The sequence below is a fragment of the Oryza sativa genome, chromosome 6 (assembly GCF_034140825.1).
Source record: "Oryza sativa Japonica Group chromosome 6, ASM3414082v1".
Taxonomy (NCBI): Eukaryota; Viridiplantae; Streptophyta; class Magnoliopsida; order Poales; family Poaceae; genus Oryza; species Oryza sativa.
Window position 1 is genome coordinate 27,432,579 of NC_089040.1, and position 11,241 is coordinate 27,443,819.

Here is an 11,241-nt window from a genome sequence, read left to right on the forward strand (position 1 = left end):
GGATTTTTTAGGTGAGGTTGGACTATTAGCCATGAACATATTATATGAACTCAAATAATAGTAGTACTTCCTCCATTTCACAATGTAAGTCATTCTAGCATTTTCTATATTTATATTGATGTTGATGAATCTAGATAGATATATATGTCTAGATTTATTAATATCAGTATGAATGTGGGAAATGCTAGAATGACTTACATTGTGAAACGGAGGGAGTAGAAGACTATTTATTTATCCACATATTATATGAACTCGGATAGAACAAACCAAAACCTGTCTTGCTCTGGCAAGACAGTGGCACAATAACGACACATTAAACAAACGACAACACTAAAAAAATGTGAAAAATCCAACAGACAGTTTGCAGTAGGGACTGCTTGTGACCTACTCCTAGTACTTAGAAACAAATACTTCCAGAATCTCAGATTGTCATTCTTACTGTGTACAAGCGTCCGTGTTTCTTGTGTTTCAATTTTCAAATAGAGATACTGTAAACCAGACCAATCACATGTATTGTGGCTGTATGTCCTCGCAGAAAAGGTATCCTGCAGTTCTGCATGCATAAACTGCCTTCATGGTTAGGTTTCAGGCAATCCAGATATGATCATATGAGATCATATCAATAATTTTTCAGGTCCACCTGCTTAAATGTGCCCTGTAGCAAGCAGCCACAGGGAATCTAGCAGTGCTCATTACAATTCCAAATCATAACATCCTACCAGATAAATTTGTCCATGCAGGAAAAACTTGAGTAAAAACAGCAATGATCTGGAGAAAAAAATGTTAACTGATTGAGGAAGATTTTTCACAGTTTCTGCATCAGTAAAATGGTCATCATCCTTCTCTCCGGTAGCAATGTACAAACTGGGTTGCATTACTGACACAAATGATTTATACACAAAAGCATTTTGATCCCTAAAACTCATTTTGAGGATAACCTAGCACACAACCTACACATGGGCAATACAGGTACAGTAACCGCATCACTGTTCCACATGGTCCTATGAAATGATAAGCGTACCGATCGTCCTCAACAGCTCTGCTTTTGCAGCCATCTCCTTGCTGCAGATTTTTGTTCTCAGTTCATCTGCACTTAGATCTGCCTCTGAATTTGCATTGCTAGTATCACTCGTGCAAAGAGTTGGAGCTTCATTGCATTCTTTGAACCGAAAGCAACTGACAAGGTGATCATTGGTCAGCCCTGCTGCCTGCATGAAGGAATATATGATTGTTGGGCCCACGCCTCGGAAACCCCTTCGGACCATGTCTTTGCTGATCATGTCTGCCTTGGGGCTCTTGACAGGGACTTGCCTTGGATATCGGAATTTGCTCACTATTGGCTTGTGGTTCAAAAAGCCCCAACAGTATCGATCGAAGGATCCAAATTCATCTACAATCTGAGTTTTGAGGGAACCTTGTTACTTCAATCAAGACATACATAACTGAAATTGTAACTAGGTATGAGTGTATGATCAAGCATGCCTTCTAACCTTAAGTATCTGTCGAGCATTTTCAACAACTGCTCGGAGTTTTTGCTCTGACAGAAGGGAGTTGGCAACACTTCCTGGTGCTACAAGCTTCTTCTCATTTATTTTAGAGATAGCAACAGGATCGAAGTCCACGAAAATTTCCCTGGAAGATTTGGCACAGATGTTAGGAACAAAGTACATAATTTCTTCAGTTCTACTATGTAACATTAGAGAATCCATACCTGAAAAGTTGCCTCCTTTTAAGAATTTCAGGCCATGTGAGCTCGGCCAATGCACCAGACAGTACAAGCAGCTCAAACAATCTCCTGTGAAATCGGTCATGATTCGACATTCTCAGACTGTCAGTTTCTTTGAATAACAAGAATGAAAGAATACATGAATTCACAATTTTTCATACCTGTCATCATGAACTGGAACACCCCACTCCTCATCATGGAAGATGACATAGCAAGGATCTGATCAGAGACAATGAATGGACAGTAAGAGATTGAAAAGCCAGCTTTCTTCATGACAAATGATGCAGAAAGCAAGAAATACTTCATCAGTAAGGTAAAGAAAAAGATCTGGGAAACCATAGCATGTGACAATGTCAAACAAAGCAAGCATCCTACCTGAAGCTTTAGTATTCTTGGGGTATAGATGAAGCTACCCATTAATATATAGCCTATCATTTTACCTATAGGTAGAGTGGCCTTTTCATTACCCAATTTCTGATAGTTTCAGTTCATTGCAAGATAATTCTGGCAGATTTTCATGGCAGGATGACTACCAAGCACGTGCAACAGAAAACTCTGAATTGGGACTAATCAAGTGATGGTTATACAGCAAAACACATCATTTTCTATTAGAATGTCCATTCAATGAATCAAACTAGAGCCTAGTGAGCTAATTACATATTAGGCCTGTGTGGAAGTAACAATGCAAGGTGATAACCAGATGCTAACACCTAACACGGAATCAACAAACCCTTGAAGGTAGTAAGAATGAAAAGGGCATCAATGGAGAACGTGCTCGCTTTATAGGCAAGACAAAGGAGACAATGCTCACTTTATCCAATGTAGGCAAAATGATGGAGCCACCTCCAAAAGGATAAACATAGTTTAACAACATAACAACTAGATGATCAATTTGTCATTTTTATTTGGGTCAAGAAGCCAGCATTAGTCTGCTGGTAAATTTTTAAAGCAGGGTTTGCCTATATTTACAACAAAATTCTCAATAAGTATGCTGAGTGGAAAATCATACTAAATTATGATAAAATAACAGAAGCTGCAACACATAAATGGAGTATGAACTAAGCACAAATTATATTCCCTACTACTCAAATTAAAATCAAATAATGATACAATCAAGAAGCCAAGAAGCAAGAACTCACCACTGGTCGGAGTCACCCACGCGCACCTCCTCTTCCCCGCCTCCGGTGTGGCCGGTGCGACAACCTCCGCATCGGCGGCAACCTTCTCCGCCGCCGCCGCCGCCGCCGCCGCCTTCACTGGAGTCTTCCCCCGCCTCGGCACGGCGGGCGCCACCCTGGACCAGCTCCTCTCCAGCCTCCCACCGGAGGAGTCCCGGCCGCGGAGCGACTCCACGGAGGCATCCGAGGAGCAGGACGCGTTGAGCGACAGGTTGAGGTGCACGGGCGCGTCGTGCGCCGCCTTCCTCGCCGGCGGCGGCTGCGGCTGCGCCCGCCTCGGCGACGGCAAGGGGGACGAGCCCTTGCCCACGCCGCCGCCGGCATTCTTCTTGGCGCCCTCCTCCTCCTTGGCCGGAGGAGCGGCGGCGGCGGCGGCGGCGGCGGGTTTCTCCGGCGTCCTCGCCGCCGTGTCCGCCTTCCGCAGCGGCTTCGGCGAGGGCTTCCGGGCGGCGGCGGGGCCCGACCTGGCCTTGTTGCCACCCGGCACCAGCACCGGCCTCGCGTCCGCGTCCGTCTCCGCCACGTTCAGCGACCGGACCCTCGGCGCTCCGGCCATGGAAGCCGCCATTCCCGCCGCCGAAAGAATCAAATCTTCGATACCAAAGAAAACCGCTCCTCCTCGAAGCCCAAGAACACACAGCCTCGAAATCCAAACAAGAACTACACCAAAGCCTCCGACTCTCCGAGACAAGAACCCTAATCCCAGCCCAGGGTTCGGCAGCTTCCGCCCCGCATTGCACGGCTCACCAAGAAACCACACCACGGCGCCACGGCGGAGGCAAGAGGGGAGCCCGGAGATCGAGGAGAGGCAGGCTGCAGCAGCAAGCTACAGCTACTGCTGCTGCTGGTGGTGGTGGTCGAGAGGAGTGGAATCCAAGGAGAGGAGGACGAGGAGGTTGGTGGTGAGAGGAGAGGAGAGGAGTAGTGGTTGGTTGGGTTGTGTGTTTTATACATACTTTTATTTACTTCTCATTTCGAATTTTAGTGTTTTTTTAGTTTTTAATTTTTTATATTTCGGTGTCCTTGAGGAAGAAAACATGGGGGATGCAATACTTGGTCGTATTTGCCTGCATGTGGGCCCGGCATTATCTCACTGTCTCTCATGGTGGTTGTCCAAAACGACCGGGTACATTTTGGCAAGGCGTCTGCGATTTATTTATTTTTTTTGGTTTTGCATTACACAAACTGAATCCTAGTAACATTCTCCCTACATTTCAAAATATAATAATCTAGGGCTGATTTGGTTTGAGGCCTAAATTAGGCTTACCAATATTTGGCAATTTTAATAGTGTTTAGTGTCTATTCGGTTTGAAGCCAAATTTTGGCATGCCTAAGAAAATAGGTCATTTCAATAGTGAACTTAAGGCTATTTTGGCTTCAATCCAAACACAACCTTACCATATTAAAATTAGTCATACCAAAACTTGCCAGAATTTAGTATTGACAAAATTTAGTAAGGCCTATTTAGGCCACGAACCAAACCAACCCCTAGAATCAGATGGAACATTTCTACTACGAATATAGATATACTGAATACCTGAAAATGTACTATCTGATCCTAAGTTCTTATATTTTGGGACGGATGGAGTACATATTATGAAAATGAGTGATATTGTTACACTTTTCTATGAACTTGTTAAATCTAAAGAGACATTATTTATGAAACGAATGGAGTAGAAGTTAGCACAACACAAAAGGAACAGTAACATGTTTCATGAGACAGATCGGATCAACAGGTGGATCAGCTCATGAAAGTTGAATGGGGGAACAGCCCCTGCCCCACTGGCCGTTATTAGCCCGTTACCGGTGGAGGGTGTAGTCCACAGCGACCTAAATGGGCTTGGCCCACGCACCTTTTACCGCTTTACGCCCGTACGCCTCGCCCTCGCCGAGAGACATTGGTCGGGTTGCTTCCAGAAACCGGGCCCCACCGAGGTAGGTGGACACGGTCCACTGGACCGGTCGGCGTCTCCTCCCACGAAATAAATGGATTCAAATTCAAACTCAAGTTTAAAGAGAAAATCGAAGAAAGGCCGTTGACAAGTGCCCAGTTTGAATTGGGCACTTATCAATAATATTTCTTGGATTTTTTCTTAAAATAATTATCAACTGAAACTGAAACTCAATTTTGGAAAGGTCCTTAACTCAAATCCAAACAACTCTTGAAACGTAGCACATGGAATGGACGCGGAGAAATTTCTGTTCTTTAGCTTATCGGCCGTAGCCAAAATTTAAATTTTAAAACTTAATTTTAGAGTTGGTTTTTATTTTTTTTATCTTACTTCTTTTCAGTATTACTGATTTTTAAGTCGCTAAAAACATAGTACATATTAAAATGTTACGTATATATTATTATTTTTAGTTTTAATAAGCTGTAGGGTTTTTTAATCAGCTGTAGGTGAAACGTTGGCACGGTAGAAGATGAGTAGTACTATTCAGTGATCATCCAAACTTAAGGCTGTGTTTAAGGAGAAAGAGATAAAAAAGATTGGAAAGATACGCAAAACGAGGTGAGCCACTAGCGCACGCATGATTAATTGAGTATTAACTATTTTAAACTTCAAAAATGGATTAATATGATTTTTTTTAAAACAACTTTCCTATAGAAAATTTTTGTAAAAAAACGCACCGTTTAGTAGTTTGGGAAGCGTGCACACGGAAAACGATGTCCTTTTCTCACCCAATCCCCCAGAACTAACGCACCCTAACGCCTCTCCAATCATCACTCAGCACAAGTACAAGGATGCAGCTTTCAGGGTAATCTCAGATCATGGAATTCCAGGACACAAACGAGAGCTTTTTTTCAACACATTTTCGTGCCACAGTTTGCTGTACTCCTATGTACCGATCGCGAGAGATCATGTGAAACTCATAAACGCGAGTCGTTGGAGGTGGTTAGAGAGATCATCAATAAGCCAAGAGGGTAGAGGTGTGAGTGAGAGTGACCACAGATCAGAGAGATTCAGAGATGACCAATCATGCATGGCCTGTGTGTTTCTCGCATCCTGTCACCTCCCCTGAGGCTTTGGGATCGAGGAAAACGATGGGTTCTACGGTTCTTCCATTGATTGGGGGAAGGTTTGCTTGGTCTTCGTCTTCCTCACAGCAATGTCGATGTGAAGACGGGGTTTGCAATATCGTGCGGTTACACTTAAATTTTGAAATCTCGTAGTTTTTTAAAGTAACCTCACGGTTTTCTAGGTAACGGTGCTATCGCCGGGTAACAGTGATATCGCCGAGTAGCGGTAACCCTCACCAAAAAGGGAAGGGAAGCACTGTGCGGCGATGGATAGGAGAGGGAGAGAGGGGGGGGGGGGGATGGGTTGATAGGGTGCAACTCCATCTCCATGGGAGCAGCCTGTGATCTGTGTGTGCATGCACAATGATTGATTGTTGAGGATTTGGTTGGCTTTGAATGGCTGTGTAAGGACAGGAAATTATTGTTTTTGTGGAAATTCTTGTCAGGTTTTGTTTCTGAATGTCTTTTGGAATGGAAGGTGTGGTGGTATGCAGTTTGAGGTACAGTAGCATAATCATAATTCAGAAATAATGTCGGGTTTTACACTTTTCACTGACAGGAGAAAACTCTGAATAAACTCGATGCTCTCAAATTGATTAGATGAGGCAATGCTCAAGAGGTAGTAAAATTTACACTTGTACAATGTTTTCTGAAAGTTTACACTTCTCATCTGGGAAGTAAAATTTCTGTAAACTAACTTATTGGAGAAACGAAAAAAAAATATCTGCAGATTCTTGACAAAAACGAGCAGTGAAACTCCTAATGTTGTTGATGCATGTGATCTCCTGTTGAATGGCGTTTCTGTCCTGCAACTGTCCAGCTCACTCCGTGACGTTCTTTATTGGCAATAAGTGAAAAAAGACCTACTCCTAACTGAAATGATCACCTGATATTATGCAGATGCTTCCAGTGGTTTTACAGGTACAGTGTATGGAGAAAACCAATCTGCATCAAAGATATCCTGCAGCTGCGAAACAATGGCGGGGCTGTATGTTCCGAAGCTGACACCGGCTGTGGTGTAGAAGTAATCCCAGATGAGGTTGCTGGTGCCGATGTTCGCCCTCACATCGCTGACGGCGTACTTGCCATGGTTCACCCGGGTGAAATCAGGGTAGCGATTCCCCGTCGCAGCGCCTTGCGCCAATGCAGGTCCGGTCTTGTTGTACCCAGGAACCACATAGTATTTGATCTCAACCTTGCCCATGCAGTGGTTGTAGCTGGAAGATGTGCAGAGGATGTTTGAGTATAGAAGGCTCTTCAAGTACTTTTCGGTGTTCGGGATGAAGTGCGTCCAGTAGGCTACGAGGATCCTTACAGTTGCATTCTTTGAGAATATTACCTATCAATAATCAGATCACACTCAATTAGTACATGGGCACACAATTGCTGAGCATAGAGACTTTACAAGAAGAAAGTTAAAAGAAAAAAACGTATTTAAATATAGAGCTCAGTGATGTTAGATACATTTAGGCTTCCAAAGTAAGGAAAGTATCAATTCCCAACGTGCTGGTATCAGCAATCTTGGTGTTCAAGTCATAGAAAACACAGATAATAGTAGTCTAGTATATCATGGTTACTCATGATAGTGCACTACTTGGGCATCTGTAGGTTGCTGCAGTCACATGTAAACAGCAGTGCCCCGTCTATGAAGATTTTAGTGACCAACTGACCACACATAACTACAGAAGTATTAACCAGCTGAGGTATGCTTGGAGGATCTTATATACTAGTAGTAATATCAATTCTGTCGCCACTACCTTCTTGCATTCTACAAGTCAAATACTTGTTAAGTGATCCAGTATACTACTGCGGTTTTGTAGAAAGAAGAACATTCTTAAAGAAAGTGACCTTTATTGTTCATAACAAAATTGATGTATTCAACCTAAATGGAAATACCTCTGATATTGCTGATGACAAGGATGGCCAGAACACTGTTTGAGTTGCATATTGCGACTGTCCCAGCCAGTCCATAGTACTTATCCGCACCACTCCCCCGAATTTGACAGACTTGATGGTGTCAAGCCAACCCTGCTCATCTGCCTGGAACTTGTCAAATGAAAGCTGCAATACATAAACAAATCGAATCAACAATTCAACATACTGGATGTGTTAATATCATGCCCCTTGGGTTTCAAAGCTCACAATAGCAGAATAAATTTATAGAAGTTAAATCATCAACCAATGCAGTATTTATAAAATGCCATGTAAAGAAGCACACCACTATAAATTAATGAATCATACAACTTGAATAAATATTTGATACTCTTGCCATCTAAGGAGCAGATGTTTCCGTCCTTTTCCGCCTAAACTTTGGGAGGTTGGAAACCTAAGGAAAATAATTTCTGGACATCGGAAATTTCTACTGGGTGAGTTACTAAAGAAATGGCCAACATCACAACCACTAGGAGTAATGGCAAATATTTCTCAGCGCCAATTATCTTGGCTACAATATTGGTAATTTATGGGGAAAAAATATGGATGATTTATGCATGCTTCAGCTATAGATTGACAAACAACAACCGTACTGGCTAGCATACTTCCTGCTGTTTATAGTGTGCTACAAAAACTAAAAGCTATTTTCTTCAAAAAGAGGGAAATATCTGAATTACCTCAGGAGGAGCATATGAAAGATAGCTCAAGTGGTGTTCCTTAGTAGAGCTCTTATACCCAGGGGTTTCAAATGAAAAATCAAGCATTTTAGGATTGGCAAGTGACGGATAGCCATCCACATATGGGACATCAACAGAGGGTGGAAGAGGTGACCTGTTGACATATTAATATGAGAGAATATTCAACACAAGAAAATTGTGTGGAAGAATAAGAGAATGACGCCTGCAAATATTATTTAGAGCAATTGATGAAAGAGAAATGCAAGACAGGCTGAAAGTACATAGTAACAAGTTAGCAACCATCGAATATATTAAATGTTTCAAATGTTAAATAAAGCAGATAATGCCCTATAACATGCATGAGAAAGCATAAAAATAATCTGGAGCAACTACAGACTAGAGATGAGGGAGAGGTCAACTAAGCTACATGAGGGACGGAAAAAAGCATAGTGTGGATAAAACCCTTTAAAGGATCTCCATCCACTACTGAGCAAGGTGTTATGAGAAGTTAGACCAGAATATTAAAAAGATAGACTGGTTAGTATAAAATGTATTAATGTGTTGCCATTTAGGTACTGGTTTGGTTTTGCATGAATTTATGTACTAACTCAGTATAAACTACAGAGAAGGCTATAGACCTGCATCTTTCTTCTGGTTTTAGAAAATGTGACCAGCATGGCACTTTTCTAAAAGCTTGCCATTGCTTGTCCCAGGCAACTTTGGTGTAAGCAGTTGAGTTGAGAGTTGAAAGTTTCCAAAGATTTTGAAAGTATATTTCCACAGTTTTTGCTATCTGTGGACAATCAGCAAAATAAATCCCAAGCTCTTTCACCTGCAATATAAGTCAAATCTAGTTTCAGACAGCTTCCACTTAACTATGTTTTTTTGGCACAATTTTTCAAATTAATATAAAATTGGTAAGTGCAATATTTAGTATTTAGTAACATTCTTATCAGGAAAATTTAGCTTTTATATATACCTGACTAAGGGATTTCCAATCGTTGTTTGCAGATCCAATATACACATCCTTTTTGTCAGATATCCACACTTTTGCATGCACAACACCAGAGCCCCACCAATCACCAAAAAGTAAGGTTACATTTTGTACATTTGGTCTTCCTGCAGCGAGATCAGCACTCTCTTTGTCAAAATCAGGCGCAAATCCAGAGTGTTGCACAATCCTGTAAAGAAGCTACAATTCGTTAACAAAAATAACTCATTTTAGACTTCTATGCACATGATAGATTTAACTGTTTTTAGTGCAGGATGTCATGCCAATGCTATCACTGGGTAATATGGATTTCATGTGACACAGAAATTACTGATTAACTGTGATGTCAACAAACTACTCCGTATAAACTACAGTTTCGATATCAACACTTACCTGATTTTGATCTTACGATCTGCAGCTTTCTCCAGTGCCTTATAAACCCGTTGCCCCTTGTCAGCTCCGAACCTTACCATTTCACTCTCAGAGTACCCATAATCGCCTGATTTAGGGTTCTTAGGTTGAGCTAAGAACTGCCAGTATTGAGCAAGGACATCCAGGCTTTTTGTAGCATTCCCAGATAGCCATTGCAGCACATCCGCTGCAGATGACCAATTAGAAATCAGCATCCAGTGGACAGCAACCCTATCTAAATGAAGATAAATACTGAAAATATCCAAAATTGCATTCTTCTGATGTTTTACCACATAATGCGCAAACAAGAAATTTGTAATCCTAACATAACCGTGCTAGAATCACCAATCATATATCAAGAACATCCATAAAAAAAATTGTCCATATCCCAAATATTACTGCAGATTAGCTGAACAGAAGTTGCAGCAATCCACAATCCCTTACCGAGCACCACTACACCAGCATTATCAAATGCGCAGCCCAAAAAGATATAGTTCCGTACTTAAGAATATCTCATACTAGTATACTACCAATCCACAGAGTAGAGCTACTACTGGAGCAAACCAAACAGAACACTCTAAAAGATTTGCATCTTTGCAACACGTTCCAGCATTTGGCACCCAAACCCCAAATCGGCATGGCCAAGAAACCCAAATCCCCTATCCAGACAGCACCGATCCGCCTCGCCTCGCCTCACCAAGAACACGAACGCGCTCACGCAATGGGCGGAGAGAAAGGGAGAGAGCTGTGGTTACCAGTGGAGAGGACACCGGGGACGCGCCGCAGGTGGGGCATGTCGGTGGGGATGGACTGCACCAGCCACGCCTTGCAGGTGGCCACCTCCGCCGCCGCCGGCGCCGCCGGCGCACCGGCGGCGAGGAGGAGGAGCAGCAGGAGGCGGCCGCGGCCGCGGGCGGAGGAACGCATGGCGGCGGCGGCTTAGCCGGCTACTCTGCTGCGCCTTCCGTGGAAGCGTCAACTGGCGAGCGAGCTGTCAGTGTAACACCACCACTGGGAAAAAAAAAGAAAAATTTGGAGAAGGATAGAGTTGATATTAGCGGCGAATCGCCCGACGAGAAGAAGGATTTCGCGGGAAAACCACAATGATCTCCATGGAAAACCTGGTGATAAAAATGAGATGAATAGATCATGAACAAAAAAAAAATAAATTGGAAATTTTGGCACGCCGAGATGATTCGTCACCATCAAACGGCGGCGCGTGCGTGCATTGCGGTGGGTCAACGCGCGCTGCGGCTGGAATGGATGGATATTCCCCCGTTCATGATTGGATCTCGAGTCAAAGATCC

At 42.9% G+C, this 11,241-nt stretch overlaps 2 protein-coding genes across 4 annotated transcripts; both read right to left on the minus strand.

The window, feature by feature from the left end:
• Nucleotides 1–769: 769 nt before the first annotated feature.
• Nucleotides 770–3,779, minus strand: LOC4341682 (uncharacterized). The gene is made up of 5 exons (XM_015786323.3): nt 2,866–3,779; nt 1,888–1,945; nt 1,712–1,795; nt 1,491–1,632; nt 770–1,397 (listed from the first exon to the last, which is right to left on the minus strand). Exons 1-5 carry the CDS (start codon nt 3,470–3,472, stop codon nt 1,002–1,004), a joined length of 1,287 nt encoding a protein of 428 aa, XP_015641809.1. The 5' UTR covers nt 3,473–3,779; the 3' UTR covers nt 770–1,001.
• A 2,713-nt stretch (nt 3,780–6,492) lies between these two features.
• Nucleotides 6,493–10,947, minus strand: LOC4341683 (uncharacterized). Of its 3 annotated transcripts, XM_015785795.3 has the most exons (8): nt 10,690–10,947; nt 9,917–10,121; nt 9,512–9,713; nt 9,171–9,364; nt 8,533–8,686; nt 7,820–7,984; nt 6,810–7,262; nt 6,493–6,735 (listed from the first exon to the last, which is right to left on the minus strand). In XM_015785795.3, the coding sequence occupies exons 1-7, from the start codon at nt 10,859–10,861 to the stop codon at nt 6,816–6,818; spliced, it is 1,539 nt and encodes a 512-aa protein (XP_015641281.1). In that variant the 5' UTR covers nt 10,862–10,947; the 3' UTR covers nt 6,493–6,735; nt 6,810–6,815. The 3 variants fall into 3 exon arrangements, 2 of the variants coding, with proteins under 2 accessions (XP_015641281.1, XP_015641279.1); XM_015785793.3 differs by having other exon boundaries at nt 6,493–7,262; XR_010742211.1 differs by lacking the exon at nt 9,171–9,364 and having other exon boundaries at nt 6,493–7,262.
• Nucleotides 10,948–11,241: the final 294 nt, after the last annotated feature.

Coding starts and splice junctions, on each gene's coding strand:
- LOC4341682 (XM_015786323.3), bottom strand. CDS start 3,472: ATGGCGGCTTCCATGGCCGGAGCGCCGAGGGTCCGGTCGCTGAACGTG. Junction 1,633..1,711: donor AAAAGGAGGCAACTTTTCAG/GTATGGATTCTC, acceptor CAAATCTTCCAG/GGAAATTTTCGTGGACTTCG. Junction 1,398..1,490: donor ATGCTCGACAGATACTTAAG/GTTAGAAGGCAT, acceptor CTCAAAACTCAG/ATTGTAGATGAATTTGGATC.
- LOC4341683 (XM_015785795.3), bottom strand. CDS start 10,861: ATGCGTTCCTCCGCCCGCGGCCGCGGCCGCCTCCTGCTGCTCCTCCTC. Junction 9,714..9,916: donor GATCGTAAGATCAAAATCAG/GTAAGTGTTGAT, acceptor GCTTCTTTACAG/GATTGTGCAACACTCTGGAT. Junction 9,365..9,511: donor ATTGGAAATCCCTTAGTCAG/GTATATATAAAA, acceptor CTTATATTGCAG/GTGAAAGAGCTTGGGATTTA.